This window comes from Felis catus, chromosome B1 (genome assembly GCF_018350175.1).
Source record: "Felis catus isolate Fca126 chromosome B1, F.catus_Fca126_mat1.0, whole genome shotgun sequence".
NCBI classification, from domain to species: Eukaryota; Metazoa; Chordata; class Mammalia; order Carnivora; family Felidae; genus Felis; species Felis catus.
Window position 1 is genome coordinate 134,495,598 of NC_058371.1, and position 26,571 is coordinate 134,522,168.

Here is a 26,571-nt window from a genome sequence, read left to right on the forward strand (position 1 = left end):
TTTGATGGAAGTTCAAAGCAACATATCTTTAGTATGTAGAAGTAAGTCAGACTCAGAAACAATAAATTATAAAATCGAGCAATTTTCATGGTCAAAGAAACCTTTGAGATCATCTTGCCAAACTTCTTAATTTTACAGAGGCCAACACCAGAGCTCAGAGCAGTTCAGTGATTTTATTCACTGTCAGAAGTAAATTAGTGTCAGGCTAAACATAGTCTTCTTCTGTTTAGTTTCATCTTTAGGACTATTCTTACCTGCAAATATACTTCAGGAGGTTGTAATTGACCACAGGCAAACTCTTCACCTGCTTTGCTAATTCCTTAATGCCCTGAGTACAAAGAAATGGAGAATAAATGTTATTGAAGTGTTAGCCTTGCAATGAAAACAAATACAAATGAGCACACAGGTTTTTTTTTTTTCATTAGTTTCACATATTATCAGTGAAGAATCCTGTCCTGAAAACTTGCCACGATTACAGAGAGCGTTTCACAAATATTTTCAAAGATGGGAAAAAGTATTTCAAATATTTCCATAAGCACTCTTTGTGGAGAAATAAATTTCAGTGAGGACTTTTACCATTCTTAATACTCGCTCACAACTGATTGAAAAGGGAGGACTGCCTCATTTATAATAAGGCTATCTGGGAAAAAAGTAGCTTAATGTGGTGAGAGTCTTTCCCATTTCTGGCATGCCCCAAACATAGACATGTGTCTACTGACAAATAAGTCTCAAGATGGCCCACGTCTAGGATACGCTGTTAGGGGTGGGATGGAGAATAAAAAGTCTACTCTTCCTGGAAATTTCACAAAGGTATTAATTGCTTTGGTTCTTCCCATTGTAAAACTTCTTCCAAAATGTAAATGGTCCCAGAAAAGCTAATGGATAATGTAATCTAATCTGTTCTTCTTCCTGAAAAAGGCCAGATGGTAAATATTGCAAGCTTTCTGGGACATATGGTCTCTGTCTTAACTACTCAACTCTCCTGTTGTGGAGCAAAAGCAGCCACAGACAATATTACATAATAGAGTAAAACTTCATTTATAAAAACAGGCAGCAATTTCTATAAGAGTGCCAAGAAAATCCAGTGGAGGAAACAGCAGTCTTTCCAACAAATGATTTGGACACAACTGGATATCTATATGCCAAAGGATGAAGTTGGACCTTTCCTCATATCATAAACAAAAATTAACCGAATTTGGATCATAGACCTAAATGTAAGAGCTAAAGCTACAAAAGTCTTAGAAGAAAATATAGGAGTAAATCCTGGCGACCTTAGTTAATGCCTTCTTAGATATGACATTAAAAACACAAGTGACAAAATAAAAATAGATAAATTGGACTTCATCGCAATTAAAAACTTTCATGCTTTAAAGGACATCATCAGAAAACTGAAGAGACAACTGATAGAATGGGAGAAATACTTGCAAATCATATATGCGATATGAGACTTGTAATCTAAACTGTAAAGAACTCTCGCAACTCAGTAATAATAAAACAAATAATCCAATTAAAATGGGAAAATGATTTGAATAGGTGTTTTTCCAAAGAAAATATGTGAACAGCTACTAAATACATGGAAAGATGTTTAGCCATCATTAAGCATCAGGGAAATGCAACTCAAGCTCAATTAGATATCAGTTTACACACATTAAGATGGCTGTGATAAAAAAGAGACATAACAACAAGTGTTGGCAAAAATGTGGAGCAGTTGGAGTCTGCACATATTGCTGATGGGAATTTAAAATGATAAAGCCTCTTTAGCAAACATGGAGTTACATATGGTACAGCAATTCTACTTCCTACGTACATACCCAGGAGAAATGCAGACATATGCCCATGCCAAGCTTTGTACATGAGTATTCACAGCATCATTTTTTTTTAAGTTTATTTATTTTTGAGACAGAGAGAGAGCATGAATGGGGGGGGGAGAGAGAGGGAGACACAGAATCAGAAGCAGGCTCCAGGCTCTGAGCCATCAGCCCAGAGCCCGACGCAGGGCTCGAACTCACGGACCGCGAGATCGTGACCTGGCTGAAGTCGGATGCTTAACCGACTGAGCCACCCAGGCGCCCCCACAGCACTATTTTTAATAATAATGTCCATCAAACAATGGAAACAATACACATACTGCAACTGATGAATGGATAGATGAATAAATAAATAAAAGGCATGAAATACTGATAGGTGTTTTAGGGTGGATGAACCTTGAAAACAGTGAAAGAAACTGGTCACAGAAGACAATATAGTGGATGATTCCATTTATATGAAATATCCAGAAGAGGCAAATCTATAGATACAGAAAGGAGATTAGTAGTTGCCAACAGCTGGGGAAGGTGGGGTCAGTTATGGAGTTTGTTATAGGATGATGAAAATGTGCTAAATATTCTAAAATTAGATTTTGACGGTGGTTGCACAACTCTTGAGAATACAGTTCACCCTTGAACTGTGGGGGGTTAGGGATGCCGACCACCCCACACTCAAAAATCAATGTATAACTTTTGACTCCCCCAAAACTTAACTACTAACAGCCTTTTGTTGGCTGGAAGCCTTGCTGATAAGCAGTTAATTAGCAAATATTTTGTATGTTATATGTATTATATGTTGTATTCTTATAAAAAGTAAGAAAATCACAAGGAAGAGAAAATACATTTAGAGTACTGTACTGCAAAAAAATCTATGTGTAAGAGGACCCACACAGTTCAAACCCCTATGGTTCGAGGGTCAACTGTATACTAAAATGCGCTGAATGTACACTTTAAATAGGTGATTGTATGATGTGTGAATTATATCTCAAAGCTGTTTTAAAAAATGGTAGATAAGATTTGGTAGAAGGCATTGTTGAGAGTAATTTAGGGGGTACATAATGAAAAGGGGAATATGAAATAAGACATCCACTTTATTCATGGAATGTTTGACCTGATGTAGCCCCACAATTAACCAGTTAGAGGAGCAAAGTGGGAAGGAGAGGTCACTTCATTTATTCAGCAGCACTTTTCTTGCTGATAAGGGAGGGGATTAAAAATGGGACCTGTGTTGTGTATGTAATATCTAAATGAGTGTAATGTCAATAAATAGAATGCTGGAAAACAATCCAAGGATGGGGCAAGGGGAAATTTACAAATGAAAAACTAAGAACATTGACAAAAACCCAAATTAAGGCTTTTTTAGAAATAAATGTACCAACTTACAGCTTCCTCTTCCTTGCTGAGCAGTTTGGCACAGGACAAAAAATCTTCATACTTTGCATAAGGAATAACTGGTTCTGGAAGTTCTCGGAGATACAGTTTAAGAAGTGATGCCACTGTGTGTACATCTGTGTTGCTGTTGAGATAGAAGTGGGAAGATACTCTTTGCAGTAAAATTTATACCATCTGATACATTCTTTCATCAAATACACATCTATAACTCAGAATTCTGAGTTGCCAATGAAATCCATAAATTCAACTTTCAAGAAGCATACACTTAGCTAATGCCCATGAAATGCTACAACAGGTGGAGACGACAGGGATCTGGAAGGACTCTTAAAGCTTCAGTGTGCTTTGAAAATATTCAAAAGTTCAAGCATTTTTCGTTTGTGTGTACTTGATGTTACTACACTTGATCTTAGCCAAAGGCTGAGAAGCGATGTGTGTACTTGATGTTAAGCCAAAGTGTTAACTTTAGGGGCTCCTGGGTGGCTCAGTCAGTTAAGTGTCCAACTCTCAACTTTGGCTCAGCTCGTGATCTCATGGTCATGATCAAGCCCCACATGGGGCTGCACACTGACAACACGGAGCCTCCCTCTCTCTTTGCCCCTCCTCCCTCTCAAAGAAAAATAAATAAAAATTTTAAAAAGTGTTAAAAACAATGCCAATATACCAGACTCTAAATGAAATATAATACAATTTACAAAAAATACCAAATCCACCTCTATATGCATGTATGTATTCAGTGTCACAATTAATCACTTCTGAGGCTTAGGTTCATTTCTTATTCTTTAGAAGACATTGGTGACTGGTTATAGATATCAGAAACTTAGTATGACATGTTATAACTTTTTAAGCAGAACTTATTTTGAAGGTGATTGATTTTCAGCATGATTTCTTGTCTAATATTCTAAGATAGTTGGAAATCCTTAGAGTCTTCTAGAAATAGAAGGAATGTACTACAAAAACAAACAATGAAAACACAACCTGTCCTTTGTATAATGTGCAAAATTTATTTTTATTCCCTGCTGACTACCAGAGTGACAGGATAATTTCCTAAAATACTAATTTACATTTTATGCTTTCTATCTCCACGTTAATCCATGAAGACGGCAGACAGTAAAGATGAAAATGGGTGGTTTTATTTACATTTATTTATTTATTTATTTATTTATTTATTTATTTATATGTGTATTTATTTATTTTGGGGGAGGAGAGAGAGAGTAAGTGGGAGAGGGACAAGGAAAGAGAGAGAGAGAGAGAGAGAATCTCAAGCAGGCTCTACACTCAGTCCAGAGACTGACACAGGGTTCCATCTCTCCATCTCAGGAACCATGAGATCATGACCTGAGCTGAATCAAGAGTTGGACACTTAACCAACTGAGCCACCCAGACACCCCATTTTATTATTTTTATTTTGGGTGAGGAGGACAGGTGTAGCAAAGAGAAATTGGTGGGCAGGGAGTGAAAGACCATCTGGCCCTGAGAAGTGGAAGAGAGGTAGTGAAGAAGGTCAGGAATCCTGTAAATATTGAGAATGAACGTCTCACACCTCACTCCCAGACTGTGCGGCAGGAAGTGACCTGTCCCCAGAGGGGTATTTCTTGAGGGCTGGAACACAGTTCAATTTCCTGCCTCAGTGAATATTCTCTTGCCCAAAGGTGACACAGAAGCAGAGTTGACATCACAGAACTACATGGGCTGGGACAATGGTCATCTTAGTTCTCAATTTTGAAATCAAATAGTTGATTTCATCAATGATTTCCCACACGCCTGCTCTGTATTGAACATTATAGAAAACACAGTGGCTAGAGCCTCAAAGAGTTAAAAAAAAAGAGATTATTCCAGCCTGCTCGCAATTTATAATCTAGTGAGGACAGGAAATATGAACTAGATAATAACACAAGTGTATAATTGCAAAGTGTGGTAAGTAGTAATAAGGAGAAGTGTTGGGTGATATCTAATAGCAAGACAGGACTAATAACAAGACAGGGTTGGATGGCTTCTCTGAGGAAATGATGCATAGACCAAGGTGTAATAATTAACCAAGTGGGAGCAGAAGCACCAAAGAAGGCATTCCTGATTAAAGCAAGGCAGGTAAGCAGAGCCCAAAGTGGGAGGGAACGTCCTGCCCTTGAGGAGCAAACAAAAAAGCTAAGGGAGAGCCAAGCTCAGGGTGGGCCTGCATGAGGTTTGCGTGTACGCAGCATCCTTGGAATCTGGGTCTCTACCTTCCCCCAAATCAGATGGGGCAAAGGCTGAGCTTTTTCATTTCAGTGTTGAGGTCAGTCAGAGTGGGCATTTTGTTAACCTTCTTGCAGATGTTAAAATAATGGAGGTGATCTGATAGGGCCTGTCTTAAATTAATTCTGTTCTTTCACAATTAAACATGTTTTCCCTCTTAAAATTCTGAATTGATAAGCAATATAGAAGTCAACTCAAAGGCTAGTTAAGGAAATAAAAATCACATCTCTGGGACATCTTGAAAACTGTTTCTAAGCTCCTTAACTCCTCAAATTACTTTCCACAGAATTTTTTAAAAAGAGATAGTCCTAACAAAGTACCAATGGTAAGACAAGGAAGACACTATTTCTTCTGTTTTATGGAAAAAACACTCTATTTCATGCGTATCAAAGCTCTTCTGTGTTTCTCTTGTTATCTAGTGAAGCACAGCCATCAGCAGTAAGAGAACCACAACTCGGGGCAGAATATGCAGTGCAATCAACTATTACAATAAATGATTCCATGTTTTGATTCCACTCTAACCCAACCCATGACTAGGTTGGATGTGTTGCCTTCAAAGACAATGACCATTTTGTTAGGGTTATAGGAAGGTATAGAGAAAAACAGAAAAATAAAATACGAAATAAGTATAACTTCAATACATGAAGTAGGTTATCCATCATTTGCATGACTATATACATAGAATATATACAAATATTTGTGAAATAAATGCAACAAATAAGACAAATAATAATAAATAAGAAATATATATTTAGTAAAAAATCTGTTCTAGTGTTTCAGTGATTGACTTTGCGTTGCAATGACTCTCCCCAGTACACTGTTCTTGAGGGAACTTGCTTGATACTTGTATTATTTAGTTTCTAATGAAGTAGAGCTGTAGTACTGAGGACGTGTGAACGCTAGATGGCACCATTGCAAAGTTAGAGTAATCAGATGGCGCGAAAATTATGAAGGATGAAAGGCTGCAGAATCATTCTTCATCCACCAGCAATTTTCTTAGCACAAGAGCTGCAGTAATACTCCAAGAATAGAAATATTTGAGCTATGAATCAAGGTAAGAGATGTGGATAGGATGATGATTTTATTCCTTCCCTAAAGTGATACATTACATTAGCTTTCTAGCATTATAGTATACACCTACATTTTGTTAATTATATAGAAACGATGGAGAAAATATACAAACAATGGAGAAAAAAAATGACCAAATGCTTTTCCTCTTTTTTTTCCCAATTAACGAAGGGTTAAGGGTTTTGCTTCAGGATCAAAACTTAAAAATATATTACCTCCTTTTTGGGGCTTTATTATACTTAGGTTATTTTGTGGAAATGGAGACACCTACATTTCCCTGGTGTTCTCATTTTTAGCTTTATCCTTTCCTACTGAATGGAAGAAAACAATTGCTTCTGTGAAGACTTCAGCATGTGTTCTAGTTCACCTCAAGGGTCTCGCAGTCTGTCCGCCCTTCTGGCCAGAACACCACCTACTGCAACATCAAGTCTGGTGTTTGAAAAACCTTTTTGTATATCTACTGTACGAAATGGTGGCCGTCCGCATCTCTCCGCCCAGCCTGTCTTTTACTGAAAACCCATAATTTTGCCTGTTTAATATTTGCTTCCTATGGACAGTCAAATAAGTATATACTAACATTATGTGCTAATTACCCAATGTACCAGGGGAACGTGCCATCTTTGTCTCAAAGAAATACATTTCAGACTTCATCAAAGTGAAGTGAAGTGACTGTACTGTGGCAAAAGTCAATGTACAAGGGAGAATTAAGATACCTAACCTGGTTAACAACAACAACAACAACAGCAGCAGCACCTCTAGACATGTATCACTCTATGTCAGGACTTCATAGCAGTCCAGTGAGCAGGTCCTGCTACTAGCCCTATTTTGGGTACTTGGACAGGAAACCACACTGGTATGAAATTCTTTCTGGCTAAGCACTAAGATATGAGAGGTTTTAAAGTCATGCTCTTTTGGTAGAAATTCAAGACTATTTGTTAATGTGAAATCATTATACAGATCTCAGGTCTCTTTCCCTAACCTGGTGGTAGGATCTGTTTTCAGAAATTAAGATAAGGAATCATGTACATTCTATCCAGTGATCCTGAATAAAGAAGCTAGAATAGCAGGAGATGCCCTGGAACATGTCCCTTAATTGATCGATATATGATCAATTTTTGTTTCATTTTATATTACACTTGGACGTTACTTTTGAGTCCTACTTCCTCACTTACAGTCCGTTTACCAAATTAAAGGGAGGATTTCATGAGACTTTCAAGGATCAACCTAATTTTACAGTCTCATGAGTGTGCCATTGGTCATTCTGGAATCTTTCTATCAGTAATAGTTCCTGAAACTAATGGTGGGCACGGCTTCATGAAACATGCTGGGTGAAACAAATGAACAACATAGATCTTTTTGTCCCCCATGGGCTTATATTTCTAACTAATCACCATCAATACTTTTCCATATCACAACATGCCTCATTTCGTTCTACTTTGTAATACCTCCTGTATATTCTAGCTGCTAAGTCCCTGTCAGGTGTGAGATCTTAAGAATATTCTTTACAGTTCCTGGAAATTGTCTGCCCTATTTATAATCTATGTACGATACAGGCTTCTCACTAATCTTAACAGGGATAAAAGAAGTCTCACAGAAATCCTTCCTTGCTCATCTTCTATCCCCACACCCTCTTCCCTGATAAACAGACTCTCATACATGGATCAGTCCAAATGCCACAGTAATTACAGGTATAATACTACACAGACAAAACCTTGAAACTTGTAAGCCTCAAAATTAGAAATGGGAATTTTTCAGGGCACCTGGATGGCTCAGTCGGTTATGTGAGCGACTTTGGCTCAGGTCATGATCTCACGGTTCGTGGGTTCGAGCCCTACATCAGGCTCTGTGCTGACAGCTCGGATCCCAGAGCCTGCTTTGGATTCTGTGTCTCCCTCTCTCTCTGCCCCTCCCCCATTCATCCACTCGCTCTCTCTCTCTGTCTCTCTCTCAAAAATAGATAAACATAAAAAATTTAAAAAAAGAAGTGGGAATTTTTCACTCTGGATACTATGCACAGAACACAATATAATCTGTTGATTTTACTTCATAGAGTCAATTTCCAGTGCACCCACACAGGAAATTATTGAAGATATTGTGTACTTATTTGCAATACGTGCACATGCGTGTGCACACACACACACACACACACACACTAAGATGACCTAAAATTTGCTTTGGATTAAGAAAAAAAAAGGTCATATCCATCAAATTCCTGGGAAAACATACAAGAAACTGAAGACGTTCAGATGCAATACAAAGTTGAACACTGCTGCTCAATTGTCTTAAACAGCATGTTGTTCTTTCCACCAAATTCACCATGGCATAGGAAAGCACATCTGAAGGTGGTAAGCAGCTCCAAACTAAACTAAATGTTTACAAGAAAAGTCTGATTCTGTTCAAACTTATTATTTTTTCTATTTATCTGTCAGTATACTTATACAGTATACTTATCAGCAGTGCAAAACTGATTCTGTCATGGCTCATTGTTATTATGTGTCAGTGCTGAATTATATACAACAACAGGACGGTTGTACCTGTCTGGATTACTCTGAATTAGTGCTTGTGCCAAACAAGCCTCCTGGTTTAAAAGCAATGGTGATGGCAGAGAACTGCCTGGTCTCTACTATGGACTGAGTTGTGCCCCCTCCCTCATTCATGTGTTGAAATTTTAACCTCCGATGCGATGGTATTTGGAGATGGAACCTTTGGAAGATACTTGGGGTTAGATCAAGTTATGAGGATAGGACCTCTGGCTTGATGGAATTGGTGCCCTTATAAGAAGAGATACTGGAGAGCTTGCTCCCAGCCCCTTGCTCCCTTGTACTTATAGGGAAAAAGGCTGCATGAGCATAGGGTGAGAAGACAGCTGTCTACAAGCCAAAAAGAGAGCCCTTGTCAGAACCTGACTGAGCTGGCACCCTGATCTCAGCCTTCCAGGCTACAGGGCTGTGAGAAAATAAATTTCTTTGTTTAAGCCACCCACTCTGTGGTGTTTTGTTATGGCAGCCTGAGGTGACTAATAGAACTCCCAAATCTGCATCCTGTGAGCTTACCTATAAAACCATTAATAGTACTATCAAAGTACTAGGTAATGAAACATTAGCAGAAAGTTAGAAATGTACTTGCAGATAACGTGACTGATGGATTAATACAACATTAATAATGTATTTGAGGTAGACTTCCAAGGAAAGGAGGCAGTTCTGATATGGAATAGTCACAAGGACACAAGTTTAAATCTGGCCACTCTCTTACCCACTGGAGCATACTAGTTATGCTCCCGTCTGCCCAGTGTTCCCTGATGGAAGACAGGTGGGAGAAATGTTGGTCAGGAGACTCTGTTAAACCAAATTGTCACACTGACCTTTCCTTTCCTACTTCTAGAATTACTTATGTGCATAGATATATGTGTGTATAGACTTCCTTATAATGCCAGCTAAACACATACAAAGAATATTTGATAGTTTGATATACAATCCAACATACCACACACGTGAGCACGTGCATGCATGCACATATATGTGCCCACACACACTTACGTGTGTATAAGACAGATAAAGTAACAAAATACTCTGCTGTGTAGCTCTAGGAAGATATTCCCTTGAGCAATATGAGTTTGGTGATTCCAAACAATAGACCCTTCAAATAGAAAGTAGCTAATATCCCCAAACAGAAAAAAAAAAGAGATATTTGTCCATTTGTTATTTCTTATGAATATTTCCCATAAGCAAATCTCTCATTTTATTATTATTATTGGCCACCTCACTCTCCTCTTCCTTAACTGGCCATCATTCTTTACCAGTCAACTCCCCAGTTTTTCTTCCTCTGCTGGCCTCTAAGTGCTATTTTCCTGGATCCTATGCAGACTCTCTGAGTTTAGCTATCACTTTTCCACAATGACTACAAAGTACACCTCTCCACACCAGACCTTTCCATTTAATTCATAGATGTTCCCTTTCACACTTTGAACTCCATGTAAACACAGTTGGATAAAAACAACAAAAACCTTGCAATAAAATTATTCTTCCTTTACCATTTTCTCGACCATGGATGGCATCACTAGTCACACCAATAACCAAGAAACCTAGAAGTCAGCCTAAATTTTGCTCTTCCTGAGACCCTAAATCTAACCGTGGTTAATGATTCTTAGACTGAACTTCACAGTGGAATCCTCTGGAAGGTCTTAAAAAATACTGGATCTTATATATTCTGGATCTACATATATACTGGATCTTATGAATCAATTCCTTCTTCAGCAGTCTCATTGACACTGCTCCAGTTCAAGTACATATCACTCACCTCCATTAATGTAACAGCATGCTAGCTGGTTTTTCTGTTGCAAGCCTGTCTTCCTACACCCAGTCCCCTGATGTACACTTATAGGTGGTAATCATTAGTAGCAAATAAATATCAATGACAAACAAAATGCCCTTTTGCATAGCTTTTGAATGCTATGTTTGAATACAAAGGGCAAATGCATAAGCACAGAGATAAATAAATATATATATATATATATATATATATATATATATATATCTCACAAAGAAACATACACTTAATAGAGAGTCAGAGTTGTCATCATTTAGTTAGTTTGGGGTAAGAGCATTGATTCACTTTATAAATAGGTGATGTGTCCTAGTAAATTAAAGTAAATTCTTGTATTAATGAATGAAAATAAAATCTGACTTTTTTCCATTACAGTACCAACATGCCTTCATTGGAGAGGAAAGGCTAGTGGGATTGAGGCATTTATAAGGTTGATGTAGAATATTCAGAAAAGTTTCCTTAAAGCAGTATTATATTAGTATAGTTTTTTTTAACAGATTACCTTGTACATACACACGCATTCACTTCCAACAACAACAAATGAAAACCTTAAGTTGCAAGTAGTAGATAAGTTCTGGAGATCTAATGCACAACATACTGAATATAGCCAATAATACTACTTAATAAACTTCAAAGTTGCTAACAGCACTGATCTTAATTGTCTCACCACAAAAAAGAAAGTGTAATTATGTGACCTGATTGGGGTGTTAGCTAACAATATGGTGGTAATCATATTGCAATATATAGATGTATCAAACCAACACATTGTATATCTTAAATTTTTACAATGGTATATGTCAATTATATCTCAATAAAATAAATTAATTTAAAAAGAACATAAGTGTAGTCAGCTACAAAATTAATCAACATGGCTATTAAAATGAGTTAATATGTTCCTCCAAGTCTGGTGATTTGGGACCTAAGTATCAATGTTATATATTAATTTACCTTAAAAGCAATATTCAAATGCACATGGTACATTCTTGTATTTTAAATGACATTAATATTGTCCAAACTTTTTTAAAGTTTATTTATTTATTTTGAGAGAGAGAGAGAGACTGCATGAGTGGGGTAGGGGCAGAGAGTGAGGGAGAGAAAATTTCAGGCAGGCTTCATGCTGACACAGTGCAGAGCTGGATGTGGGTCTTGAACTCATGAACTGTGAGATCACGACCTGAGCCGAAATCGAGTTGGGTGCTTAACTGACTGAGCCACCCAGGCACCCCGTTATTGTCCAAACTCTTAAGAGCCAAGTTATTAAAATTTTTTCCCTTTAAATTTTTCTATATAAATTAAATCTGAAGTCAATGAAGCTACAAAGATTCTCTTATTAAACTGAGATCCTACTCATATCAATAATGTATATAATTGCTTAGAAAAAGTATTGGCCCCACGAATTCTTTGAAAGTCACTAGAGATAAAGAGATTAGAAATAGTCTGTTTACATACCACAGAGATTCTATTTTAAGGGTGTGGGTATCTCTACATACCATATATACACATACCACACACACATACCCCCCCCCACAGACATTGTATACATTAAGTCTATATTTTGTTCTTTGTAGATTAAAAAAAAATGTATCCATGGTATGAAGTATGAAGAATGGTATGAAGAAAACTAAGACTCTTATTGATTGATTATGCATGTTGGACTCTGTTCTTTTCCTGGTGCCAGCTGATAGTCATTGCATTTATTTATTTGTTTCAGGAGAAAGTTCAAGCCTTTGAGGTTCCACAGTGTGTCTATAGTTTCCAATGGGCAAACTAGATAGTTTTCTCAGGATTTTTAGTAAGCATGAGCATTCTTAATCTAGGTTGGGAGTTCTGCTGAAGTAATATCTACATGTTAACACTTTCTCTGGCTGTTCTGTGGAATGTAATTTCCTAAATTCACCAAATGTAAAGTAAATGCCAAAAAAATCTAAGAATGATGAAAAAGATGAGAAGATTATTGTTGACTTAGATGACCTAAGGCAGATATAAAGAAACTATTCACAGTAAGAGATATCTCACATTTCCTCTAGGATTGGCTCATTAAGAAAGACAGCTGGAAGAAATACTACACATTATCTAAGTATATTATGATTATGCATTTATATAATTAAATTTCATAAATGGTGAGCCTTCAGTTCTTACTTAAATGGGATATGCTATCTTTCCTAACATTTGACTCCTGACATACTGAAATTGAGGGCATTCTTTCATAGAGTTTACGTGACTCTACCAGTTTCCATGTTGTAACATTAGTAAATGTGTATATCTGACATTTTATCACATAGCCCCTTCTTGTTTCAATTGTACCCAGGACTTTAAGTGCTATGGGTTCTAATTTCAGTTAATAGGGTCCTCAAAATCTGGGCAGTTAATGAACTTGGCTTAGCTACAATAGAGAAGTTACAGCTATGTCTAGTTACTTCACAATTTTATATTGTTCACTTACATTTTTTTCCCTTACTAAACTCTGCAGATAGAATTTCAGGAGAAACAAAAAAAATGTGATCATCATAATACATTCAACAATTTATTTTTTTTCTTAGAGATTTCAGATTATGAAGCCAAGGATTTCCCAGAGAAACATTGTTGAGGTTCTGATGTTGAGGGGGTATATTTATGCTAAAAAAATGTATTTTAAAATTTTCCTAATAGCATTTAAAACCCACATACATACTTTAATCTTTGTATTTTAAAATAAAAAATAAAACATAGCCAAATACACAATAATTTTCTAGGTAACAAAGACTAAATAGATAGTAATCAAAGTTCTATATATAATTATATATATAATTAATGCATATATTATATATAATTAATAATTTATATACATACATATATATCTGTGTGTGTATATATATACATATATATAATTAATATATATTAATAATATATACATATATAATTTATATATATTAATTATATATTAATATATATAATTATATATTAATATATATAATGTTAATATATAATATATATAATTAATGTGTCCCCAACACTAACTCTATTGCATATTGCCCATTTCCTTCCATTACTGCCACAAGTTTAGAGAATTCTGATGATCTAATTTTGGGATAAACAATCAAGGATGAAACATTCTTTTTCAGAAACTTTACTTTTTTCCAATAAAGTCAGTAAGGTAGAAAACAAAATCTTTGATGAGTAAATAGAGGCCTTGTTTTCCATTGCTGAATCTCTAACAGTATCAGAAGGAACTTAAAAGGATTTGCTGATACATTCAGATGAGTCTACAAATCAACACCCAAACCACCCAAGTCCAATGCAAAGGCATTCCTTCTCTGAACACTTCAACAGGCATTTTTTTAAAGTTTTTTTTTTAAAGTTTACTTATTTATTTTTGAGAGAGAGACAGAGACAGAGAGACAGGGAGAGAGCAGGGCAGGGGCAGAGAGAAAGGCAGAGAGAGAATCCCAAACAGGCTCCATGCTGTCAGTGCAGAGCCTGATGAGGGGCTTGATCCCACGACCGTGAGATCATGACCTGAGCTGAAATCAAGCCAGATGCTCATCTGACTGAGCCACCCAGGTGTCCCTCGGTCCCTCAATAGTTTTTTGTGAGAACACTTTTGTGTTATAACATTTTCAACATATAGGCTAAATGACTCCATTCCAGTTTATGTGTGTATATATATACACACACACACACACACACACACACACACTATATATATATATATATATATATATATATATATATATATATAACTATATATATAAAACTGTGTATATATATAACTGTGTATATATATATATATATATATATATATATATATATATATATAAAACTACACACACACACACACACACACACAGACACACTGAGGGAAAGGAAAAAAATCCAGCTGTATATTTATTGTGAGTCTCCTATTAAAATATGTCATGCTTTTTGTTGGAAAGGACACTTTGCTTCCACATATACAGAAATTTATTATATTCGTGGTGTTTTCTACTTGGACTATTTTTAGAGTGTAAGTGGGAAGAAAGAGAGACAAATAATTTTATTGGGAAGTAGGAAGGGTTTTTTTTTTTGGTTGTTATTTCATTGTTATTGTTTTGTTATAAGTCAAAATCTAGTTCACTCTGGGAGTATGATACATCCATATTCACAAGACCATTTCTGGAGTACAAAAAAATAAAGGCACTGGATTTAATTTATAGCTGTGACTTTTAAAAAATTACAAGCTTGGGGCGCCTCGGTGGCTTAGTCAGTTAAGCGGCTGACTTCAGCTCAGGTCATGATCTCGCGTCCATGAGTTCGAGCCCCATGTCGGGCTCTGTGCTGACAGCTCAGAGCCTGGAGCCTGTTCCAGATTCTGTGTCTCCCTCTCTCTGACCCTCCCCTGTTCATGCTCTGTCTCTCTCTGTCTCAAAAATAAATAAATGTTAAAAATTTTTTTTTAAAAATTACAAGCCATTCATAAGATTATGACTCTACATTGACACAGGCAGGCATTTTGCTTTAGTTGACAAAAATGATATCCTGACTGAATTTTAGAAGTTGTTTTGACACATGACAATTTCCAGACTTCCTATGAAAATAAGCACATGAATTGTCTACTTATTGAGATATCAGAAATATTGGCATTATTTCATTCAACAAGTATATTCAAAATATACTCCTTATATCCATTTATTCAATAAAGGTTTATTGAATGACTAGACTATGTCAGACATTGTTCTAGGTGTTAGAGATAAAATAAAAGGTGATCAAGATTCATAAAATTCTCTACCTTCTTTAAGCTCACATTCCACATAAGTGTAGAGTTCTGCTTTATGAATACGAGTTTTATTTTTATTGTTATTTATTTATTTTCAAAGTCTATTAATCTGAGAGAGAGAGAGAGAGAGAGAGAGAGAGAGAGCATGTGCGTGCAAAGTGGGGGAGGGGCAGAGATAGAAGAGAGAATCTCAAGCAGGCTCTGCACTGGCAGTGCTTGAACCCAGAAACTGTAAAATCATCATCTGAGCTGAAGTTGCACATTTAACTGACTAAGCCAGTCAGGTGCCCCTGAATACAGAGTTTGAGATGAATATTCACAGTGATAGCTTCATATGCTATCCCAGAATGCATATGAAGATGCATGGTCCCACGATATCATAGTTACTTATCTCAAACCTAAATAGATACTCCCAGAACATTATTATTGATTCTTCAGCCATTTTCAACCATTTCTTTATAATAAGTTATCAAGATAATCAGAGAAATCAAATATTTTAAAACCACATGACTTCTAAAGGGCATATATAAATGGTTCATAAGCACATAAAAAGATACACATCAGTAGTCATGAAGGAAATGCAAATTAAAACAACAATACCATTTCACACTCACTAGAATGGCTAGAATAAAAAAAATTGGCACACTCATACATTGCTGGTAGAAATATAAAATGGTGCAGCCATTTTGGAAAACACTTTGGCAGTTCTGCAAGTGTTACACATAGAGAAGACAATTCTATCTCTAGGTATATACCCAAGAGAAATGAAAATGTACATCCGCACAAAAACTTGTACATGCATATTCACAGCAACATTTTTCATAAAAGCCAAAAAACAGAAATATCTACCAACCGATAAATGGATAACCAATATGTAGTATAGCCAAGGAATGAAATTCTATTCATCAATAAAAAGCAACAAACTACTACTGATATATGCTATAACATGGATGAAACTCGAGAGCATTACGCTAAATAAAAAAAACTGGATGCAGGAGACTGTATATTGAATAATTCCACCTATGTGAAATGCCCAGTAAAGGGAAAATCTATAGAGACAGAAAGTAGATTAGTGGTTTCCTGGAGAGGAAGGGCTGATGGAAATAACGGTAAATGACATAAAGGATGGTATTCAGGTGATGAAATGTTCTAAAACCGGTACGTAGTAATAATGGTTGCATAACTTGGTAAATTTGTCAAAAATCACTGAATTCTACCTTTGAAATGAGTGAATTGCATGACATACAAATATGACTCAATAAGTTTATTTCAGAAAATACATGCCTTTGAGGGACATACTTTCACCCAGCTCATGCAAGAATATCTACAATCTGACTTATAAGACACACACAAGCGCCCACCTTCAGAATGTAAAACATTGCAGGTATCTTATTTCTTTCAGTAGGAATTGCCATGGAGATTTCAAAACAGAAAAATATCCTAGATTAAAAACACTGAAGGGTTTAGGTTCAAGCATAGGTTCAAGCAGATTACTTTTCCTTATCATATAAAATGTTAGAATCATCATTATCATACACATGATACCTACAATGGCAATAAATGTTAAGTGTCTTATTCCATTATATCACTTGCTTCTGGTGTCTTGTTCTATTTTGGTTTATTTATTTATTTAGTTTTTTTTAATTAAGTTCTTTTATTTCAATTCCAGCACAGTTGACACACATTTTGTTTTATTTTTAAGTGCATTAATGAAACAATTCTGCGGGTTAAACATTATTATTTCTGTGTTACACATAAAACTAAGCATTTTGAGAAGTGAAGTAACTAGTCCCAAATTGTTAACTTAGGTAGTAAATGGTGGGCCCAACTGAACTCTCTTATTCCTACACTGCTTCCTTACAAATAAGTACACAGACACCAACTGATACGCCAAATACTGGGAAGCTTCCTGTTAATTGACTATTTTTATTCATAATCCAATCAGGTTTCAGTGGAAGTGAGCTCTAAATTTATTAAAAGATAAATTGAAAGGAAAGTGAAACTCATGTCCTGGCTTCCAGTGTACAGGCTTTTAGATACATCACCAAGAGTGAGCACAATGAAACATGACAGATTTCTAACTAACAACCTGTACTACATGAAATATTTAGTAAATACCCATTCATGTGAATATCTTCCACATACAAGATATTTTCCTTTAAAACAGATTAATTTTTCCGACCCTGGTATGCTTACAAAGGGGTTTTGTGAAACCCTAGTGAGTCACATTCATTGTTCAAATTAGGTAAGAAGCCACGTGTTCAGGGAAGTGGGTCTGTCAGTGTTACTGAAGAGTAATCTGACTGTTTTTCCCAAAGTGTGGGATATTCCAAGTATGATTCCACACACAGAGATCACTAAGTGACATCAAATCACAGTTTGCTGATTATCTTTCACCTCTTCTGATTACGTCACATAAGAAGTACCAGTTGGAAATGAGTGTATATTGATCAAAATTTACAGAAGGCCTTAGGGTCAGTCTTTGGAAAGCAGCTGTATTCAGCTGGCATTTAATAACATGTTTTGTTGTTATTTCATTTATGCTATATTGACCTTGTAATTTATGGCATGTGGCGCTGGTTTTCAACTAACAATAATGATACGCATATCCTTTTACAAGAAAATTGATGAAACAGTGAATAAATTTAAAGAAAAATATTAGAACTAGTACAGATGTTATATGGATATTGCTAAAATCATGACGGTACTATGTGAATGACAGAAGTTTGAGATGTACTCTAAGGCGATGGTTATCAAATCCGGTCACACCATCATAATATCTAAGAATTGCATCAAAAAATAGGAATGTTAAGAGTCACCATAGTTAAACAGCCGTTCAGGTCATTGGAGGGCTGGCTCTCTCCTGGCTTAAGAGAATCATTTAGGGTGCTGAAAACAGATAACCAGTTGACCACCTACACATTCAGGGCTTGCCTTGGGCAAACTCCTGGGAGACAGTTTTTGCTTTTCCAACTCCACATGCCCTGAAGCTACCACTTGGTTTCTTCACTTTCCTCCATCAAACTCTACCTGTGGAGCCTTTATTCACACTGTGATACAAAGGCTCTATAACTGTGTAGTTTGCTACTGAACTCCCCAATGTTTGATTTTTCACATGGATCAAAGGATAAAGGTGCAGGAAAGTTCTTTTTAGGTTGTTCTAAAATTTCAGGCCCATTTCAGGAGGTAGGAAATAATATATTTTACACATTAATTGTACACCTCAGAAAATAAAATATCCTTCACAGTAGATTAAGACATGCCCTGCTGAGTCAGAAGTAACATGTTGCTTTCAATAATGCCATGAGGATGATTTTTTTTTTCATTTCATGTATGAGAAAACTGAGGCACATCACTTCAAATGAGCACTTCTTCTGACCCCACATTATGACACCCTAGAGCCTGGCTAGTATTACCCAAGTTATGAGTTGAGAACCTTGCATATAATAATTACTTGGGGATTTGTTTGAAATTCAGATTCCTACACATCCTCCACCCTTTTAAATAGCAGTGAGAGCCAATGGGGTCTGAGTATCAGAAGCTTGAGACACCTCTTTGGGTCATTCTTATGCAAATGAATGTTTGAGAATCTCTAGGGACTATAATGTTCCCCTCCTTTCAAGTTCACTTTTTATAACTCAGGTCAGTAATGCTCAAAGCTGTATTGCTACTCAGATGATAAAAATTAAAATATGTCTGGTTTTTCTGTCTTCTAAATTTTAGACTTAAAAACATTTATTTCTACAGACTTGCAGTTTGTTTAGTGATCTTAATTCAGTCACCAAAACAAATTCAAAAATAAACAAAATGGTAGAAGAGGAGTAAAAGGATTGAGGGCAAAATGAACAGAGTATGTGGGAAGGTGTCTGGGGTACCTTGGACAGTAGTTGTCTTACGGGATTCTTGAACAGAATGTGTAAAGTCATTGACTTCTACAAACTTCTGTCCTTGCTCTTGAACACTGTGTGGTAAGTGCATAGTTTTTTTGTTGCTGAACAATTCATGTTCTTTTGGTGACGCCCACATGGTCATTCTTTTTTTTTTTTTTTTTAATTTTTTTTTCAACGTTTTTTATTTATTTTTGGGACAGAGAGAGACAGAGCATGAACGGGGGAGGGGCAGAGAGAGGGGGAGACACAGAATCGGAAACAGGCTCCAGGCTCCGAGCCATCAGCCCAGAGTCTGACACGGGGCTCGAACTCACGGACCGCGAGATCGTGACCTGGCTGAAGTCGGACGCTTAACCGACTGCGCCACCCAGGCGCCCCCACACGGTCATTCTTAACCTTATCTTCCCAGCTATTCCAAAATGCATCTTCTTTAACAGCTGATGCCACCTGGAGAGCTTTGGAAAGAACATTCCGCTTCTAATCTGATTTAACACATTCTATATTTCATTTTTATCCCCTCAAAGTGAGAAGTTTAATATAAGATATTATACTTTAATTTGTTTTCATTTCTGAACAGAAATAATAGAGAAAAGAATGGTTAGGAACTATGATATCTGTTGTTTTTTACAGGTGACATAAATTGATAAATACAAATTCTTTCAGGTCAAAAAAAATGTCCTTTCTCACAAAATTCAGTTTGGTCAAGGAGTCTGTGGGAACACGCCATCTAACTGTAGAAACAAAAAGCCATGCATAGATAAAAGTCTTAAACTTGAACCTTAGAACTTGAAAAATATCATGAGATAATTAAAGAGCAGAAAGTGCCTGATTTAATAAAAGCTGGTGCATGTGCCTGCAACATCTCTAAATTCAAATAATGTATGTTCCAAATTTCTTTTTCTCAAGTAATCTTTTTTTTTTCCTCCCATAGGACAACATATGAAAAGTCTTCTAAATGAATCCATAGCTTCAAAAACACAGGCTGATTTATGAATACAGATGGTTGTTAGCATTGGACTGATGTGTGCAAAACACTGAAAACAACAGGTAGAGTGAGACAAAGCAATGCACTGATATGATGAATTATTACACAGTCCTTGAAATCAGGTTTGTGAAAGCTACTTAGTGATATGAAAAGTTGTTCATGATATAACATTAACAAGAAAAGGCAAGACATAAAAGCCATGTGATTCTAATATTTTATATATATACATATCTGTATTTAGATATATCTGTATGTTTAAGTCTCTACATATTACCTATTTACACATTATATATTTCAAGAACTCTCTGGGTTATTTAATTTTGAAATATCCATCCTACCTTCTTATATTCTTCTATATTCTAAACTGTATACAAAATGTTATAATTTAAAATATGATGTTAATAATATTTAAATTAAAATTTAATAACACTTTATACTGTTATAATTTTTAAATGCTATTAAGAAAGTTCACTTTAAAGTCAAACTTTAGGGCTTAATATTGGAGCTTCAGTAATATTAGGTCTTAATATCAAAATTAAAGATTACGTTTGTAGAATGCCTGTCAGAATTCCTTTCCATATTTTAATACATATGGAGATGAAAGCTAAATCTTGTTGACTCTTTAGTGAAGTATAAGCATTATGAGAATACACAGGGGAACATATTTACTCATTCTCACTCTTTTCATGTATTTCACAATGAAAAATTTCTGTACTTTGCTTTATATCCTACTATCTATAGAAAACATTATACACAATCTGTGTTTTTATTTTTTTTTATTTTTATTTATTTATTTTTTATTTTATTTTTTTTTCCAATGTTTATTTATTTTTGGGACAGAGAGAGACAGAGCATGAACGGGGGAGGGGCAGAGAGAGAGGGAGACACAGAATCGGAAACAGGCTCCAGGCTCTGAGCCATCAGCGCAGAGCCCGACACGGGGCTCGAACTCATGGACTGTGAGATCATGACCTGGCTGAAGTCAGACGCTTAACCGACTGCGCCACCCAGGCGCCCCTCACAATCTGTGTTCTTAAACTTACATCATTTTAAAATCATTTTAATAGTGAGCATTGGTGAAACTAACTTGAACTAGCAAATGTTCTAAGGCAGTCTGTCTTCACATTTGAAAAACTGAAACATGAGCTAGCTAGGACTTGGCCATGAGAAATTTCAAATTCAGACAATTTATTGAAAAAGCAGATAGGGTAGAATACCTACTTGGACATTTTCTGAAAATAATCTTACTCTCCTTGGGAAATTATGGATTATTTATTCCTCTACCAGTGGAGTCGATAATTACATTTTACCACAAATATGTACCTCTCTTCTTTATATTTCCGTGTTTATGGATCTGGAAGTTCTTTTTTTTTTTTTTTTTTTTTTTTTTTTAATCAGCAGAATCCAGTAATTCGCATTTGTGCCTCCCTTTGACTGCAGGACTTGAGCTTGACAATTTATTTATCAAAACAAGGATATTTAGATTGCCAAAGTGTGATATTGTGATGAAAAAGAGAAATATACACATATACATTTTTCCTGGTTATTGGCCAGAACTCCTAAAACCTTTGTAATTCCCTAATGGTACAAAGTAATAGAAACATCTTTTGTTATAATATTTGGTTTTTATCCCTAATTCCTGAAGTAGTTCTATCGAAGAAGATGAAAGAAAAGTCTTCCTTATTCATAAGTAGCCTTTTTCGGGCCACTGGGGTGGCTCAGTCCATTGAGCATCTGACTCTTGATTTCAGCTCAGATCATGATCTCACAGTTCGAGTCCTGCATGGGGCTCACTGCTGTCAGCACACAGCCAGCTTCAGATCCTCTGTCCCTCTCTTTTTCTGCTCCTCCTCCACGTATGCTCTCTCTCAAAACATTAAAAAAATAAAATAACAAGGTCCTTTCAACCACACTGGAGTTTATGTTAATGAGGTCACTTTTGGGAAGCCCCTAAAACGGGAAGGGCTGGTTGCCAGAGGAAGCAACCTTGTAATTAGGGTGTTGGAACTTTCACTCCTCAATCTCTGGGGAGGGAAGAGGGAACTGAGGGAAGAGGGAACTAGACATTCAGTTCAATCCCCAATGGCCAAAGATTTAATCAGTCATGACTATGCAATGAAACCTCCATAAAAATTTCCTAACTAAGAGGTTCGGAAAGCTTGTGGGCTAAGTGAACACATCCTTGTGCTGGGAGGGAGGCAGCATGCCTGACAAAGTCATGGAAACTCTGCACCCTTTACCATACTGCCCTATGCATCTGTTCCTAAACAGATCTATTCCATCTGGCTGTTCCTAAATTGTATCCTTTTAAAATAAACTGGTAATCCAGTAAATAAACTGTTACCCTGAGTTGTGTGAGCTCTTCTAGCAAATTATGAAGTCCAAGGAATCTCCAGTTTAGAGCTGGTTGATTAGAAGTACAGGTGCCAACCTGGCACTTGTGATTGGCATTTGAAATGGGAGTGGGGAAAGGGCAGCCTTGTGAAACTGAGCCCTTAACCTGTGGAGTCTGCAATAACTGGACAGCTAATATCAGAACTTAATTAAATTGTAGGACACCCTGTGGGTGTTCACCAAGAATTAGAGAATTTCTTGCTGTGGAAAGCCTATACATTTGGTGTCAGAGTGCTCTGTAAGTAGAGTAAAAATAAATAAATAAAAATTTAAAAAATCCCTTGTTTTCCTTTATAGAGTGGGCATTTTTTAACATGTAAAGAAAATTATTCCATTTACTTGTTAAAAATATGTCAATGGATTTCCATTTCACTTGAAAAAGAAATTAAATTCCTTCTCATAATCTATTGGACTACAAAGATCCATCTCTTCCAGCTCATCTCCAAAAATTGTACTTGTCACTCACTGTACTCTAGCCACAATATCCTTCTTTATGGTCTAAGCTAAGCTATGCTCATCTCAAGGCCTTTGTACTTGACATTCTACCTACAGTGTGCCTCTACCATATCTCAGATATGGCAAACTTCTTTTTTTTAATATGAAATTTATTGTCAAATTGGTTTCCATACAACACCCAGTACTCATCCCAACAGGTGCTCTCCTCAGTCAGATATGGCAAACTTCTTCCTGTCATTCCAGTTAAACCTAAAAGTTATATTCCCAGGAAGGAGATGTGTGTTTCCACCACTTCACTCAACATACTAGCAGCTCAACTTTAACATTCTTTGAAATTATTTACATATTGACTGCTTACTGTTCATCTCCCCACCACTAGTGATACACACCCAGAAGAGAATTGACTTTGTCTTTTTTACATAGAACAGGGTCTAAGACATACTAAATTCTCCAAAATTATTTGTTGAATGAATGAATGAGATGGACTGTCAGATTGACAAAGGTAACTGTCAATAATTTGTCTCATCCCTATAACATTCATGTCACTCCTTCCATCAAGAAGTAGAACCAATTTTTAATCTCTTTTGATCTGAACTGGCCTTATGATTTACTTTTGACCAGTAGTATTCAGTGGATGTGACATCATGCCAGTTCTGGGCCTCACCCTTCAAGGGCCCTGATAGCTTCCACTCTTATTGTCTTTTAGTCCTGGGCTACTGTGTAAAAGGTTCTAATAATTGGTTAAAGAGAGAAGCTCTGTAGGATGCCTGACTGCAAAGAGAAAGAGAAGCTCAACTCACCATCAGCCATTTCAGCCAGCCCAACCTAGACACCACACTTGGATACTGCACCTACAGGAGGTCATGGCAACTGTTACCGTGCCTCTGCCAACACTCCCCACATGAAGAATCTGAAAGGTTGCTACTGTTTTAAACCAAAAAGTTGGGACTGGCTTGCTATACTTGAAACAGTCACTGGATCCAGAAATTGCGTGCAGATGCAACAAAACTCTAATGGTATGGCGTTGGCTTTGCCCAGGCAGTGTCTGGACAGTTGCAAGGGGACTATTAGATGATTGGAACTTGAAATGAGAAAATTGCTCTTAGAAGCTAAAGAAAAATAAAAGCTTATTAAGCAGTGGTGGAAAAATTTGTAAGACACGGAATACAGAATATAGAAACTCAAAATATAGAAAATGTTCCTGATGAAGCTAATTAGAAACTGTTGAACTCTGAAGGAGGATTTGAAGAAACTATAGTGGCCCTGGGATAGTGTCTCCGGCTGGTAAAATAGTATTAAAGTAAGAAACAGCCACAGAGCAAAGATAAAATCCAGAGTGCTGCCATAATAACATGACCTGAAGGTAAAGACCCACTGATGGTGTGAATGTAAGACTCCTGGTTAGAACTTCTCTGAAAGACTTAGGGTAGCACCTCACAGATTCTCTCAGCAATACAAAAGGATTTAGAAAGAATCTTAAGATTGTTCCACAGCACTCTGACTCACAGACGCAATATTGCAGGACCTAACACAAATGCACTTATGGGTGTGACTTTGTTTCAGTGAGAAGATTATAATTGGACACTTCCAAGGTTTTTAAAGGAACTATGGCAACTTGGAATAAAAGGGACAGTATCAGTTCAAAAGGAAAAGAGGCTTTGAGACCCCAACTTTTTATGGGCAGGAAGCAGGCTAAGAAACCACTTAATTAGAAAAATGAGCCATTTCTTGTTGGGGTTGGGGTGAAGAAAAAAAATAAAAGAAGTCTCATGGAGCAGAACCAGGGGTCTAGAGGGCAGCCCAAAGAATAGAGAGGAGCCAAATGTTAGAGAACCAAACCCTAACCGAGGCCCATTTCCCACCCCCCCCCCCCCCAGAGGAGGGGCCCTGACAACATGTGTCCAGCAGGATTTCAGAACTGCTATGGATGAGAATCTGCTCACAGTCCTCACAGAGTAAACAGATACCATACCATATCTGCTATTAAAAATGAGAAAACTAGGGGCGCCTCAGTGGCTCAGTCCGTTGAGCGTCCAACTTTGGCTCAGGTCATGATCTTGCGGTTTGTGAGTTTGAGCCCCGCGTTGGGCTCTGTACTGATGGCTCGGAGCCTTGAGCCTGCTTAGGATTCTGTGTTTCCCTCTCTCTCTCTCTCTCTCTCTCTCTCTCTCTGGCCCTACCCTGCTTGTGCTCTCTCTCTTTCTGTCTCTCAAAAACAAATAAACATTTAAAAAGTATTTAAAAAATGAAAAAAAAAAACCTAGATTATATGAAACAACTGTTTTTAAGATACTGGACAATTGTACAAAAATGTGACCCTTGAGAGTATGGAATCAAATGAGGTAAGTGTTACAATTACTCCAGCCTTTTACATTGTCATTTACCAGAGCCCGGGACAGGGATGGGAACCCTAAATAGAAAACAGCAGTCTCACTGAGCTAAGAAGACAGAGAATACGGTTTGGAGGGCTTGAAGCAGCTGGCATTTGTGATGTAGACTACTAGAGAGGAGGGAGCTTTGCACAAAATGACTTCTTGAAATCTACATACAGGTCTTCTGTCTTCATCTGAATACCAACATGAGTCTGCAGAAAGTAACACGCTATAGGGCTAAACACAGAACAACTACCAGGGAAAGAACAACTATCAAGGATAACAGAGTATAAGAGAGAAATTTTTAAAAAGAGAGAAAATCAACGACACTAAAACTGGTTCTTTTTAAGGTTTAACGAAATTGATAACATCTAGATAGACTGAATAAGAGAAAAAGATGTAACAAATTGCTAATATCAGAAGTAAAAGAGAACACTTTACTAAAAAGCCGACAGACATTATTAAAAGAGGAATATTATAAACAGCTTCATGACAATAAATTTGAAAAGTTATATGGAATGGGAAAATGTCATGAAAGAGACAAATCACCAAAACTGGCACAAGAATTAGAAAAGTCATCTCTCTCTCTCTCTCTCTTTTTTTTTTTTTACATTTACTTATCTTTGAGAGACAGAGTGAGACAGTGCACGAGTGGGGGGAGGGGCAGAGAGAGAAAGAGACACAGAATCCAAAGCAGGCTTCAGGCTCTGAGCTGTCAGTAGAGTCTGATGTGGGGCTGGAACCCACAAGCTGTGAGATCATTACCTGAACTGAAGTCAGGGGCTCAACTGACTGAGCCACCCAGGTGCCCCCAACTCTTTTTTTTTTTTAATTTTTTTAATGTTTATTTATTTTTGAGAGGCAGAGTGTGAGCAGGGGTGGGGGGAGGGGAGAGGGGTGGGAGGGGCAGAGAGAGAGAGAT

General features: G+C 36.7%; 1 protein-coding gene across 10 annotated transcripts in view; it reads right to left on the reverse strand.

The window, feature by feature from the left end:
* The window catches only part of ARHGAP24 (Rho GTPase activating protein 24), a 661,374-nt gene that overhangs the window by 20,052 nt on the left and 614,751 nt on the right, over positions 1–26,571 (reverse strand). For all 10 annotated transcript variants that reach the window (XM_019829276.3, XM_003985210.4, XM_019829275.3 and 7 more), the window contains 2 exons: positions 3,189–3,321; positions 255–328 (listed from right to left, as the gene is read on the reverse strand). In XM_019829276.3, the coding sequence (XP_019684835.1) occupies positions 255–328; positions 3,189–3,321 (207 nt within the window). The remainder of the gene's footprint in view (positions 1–254; positions 329–3,188; positions 3,322–26,571) is intronic.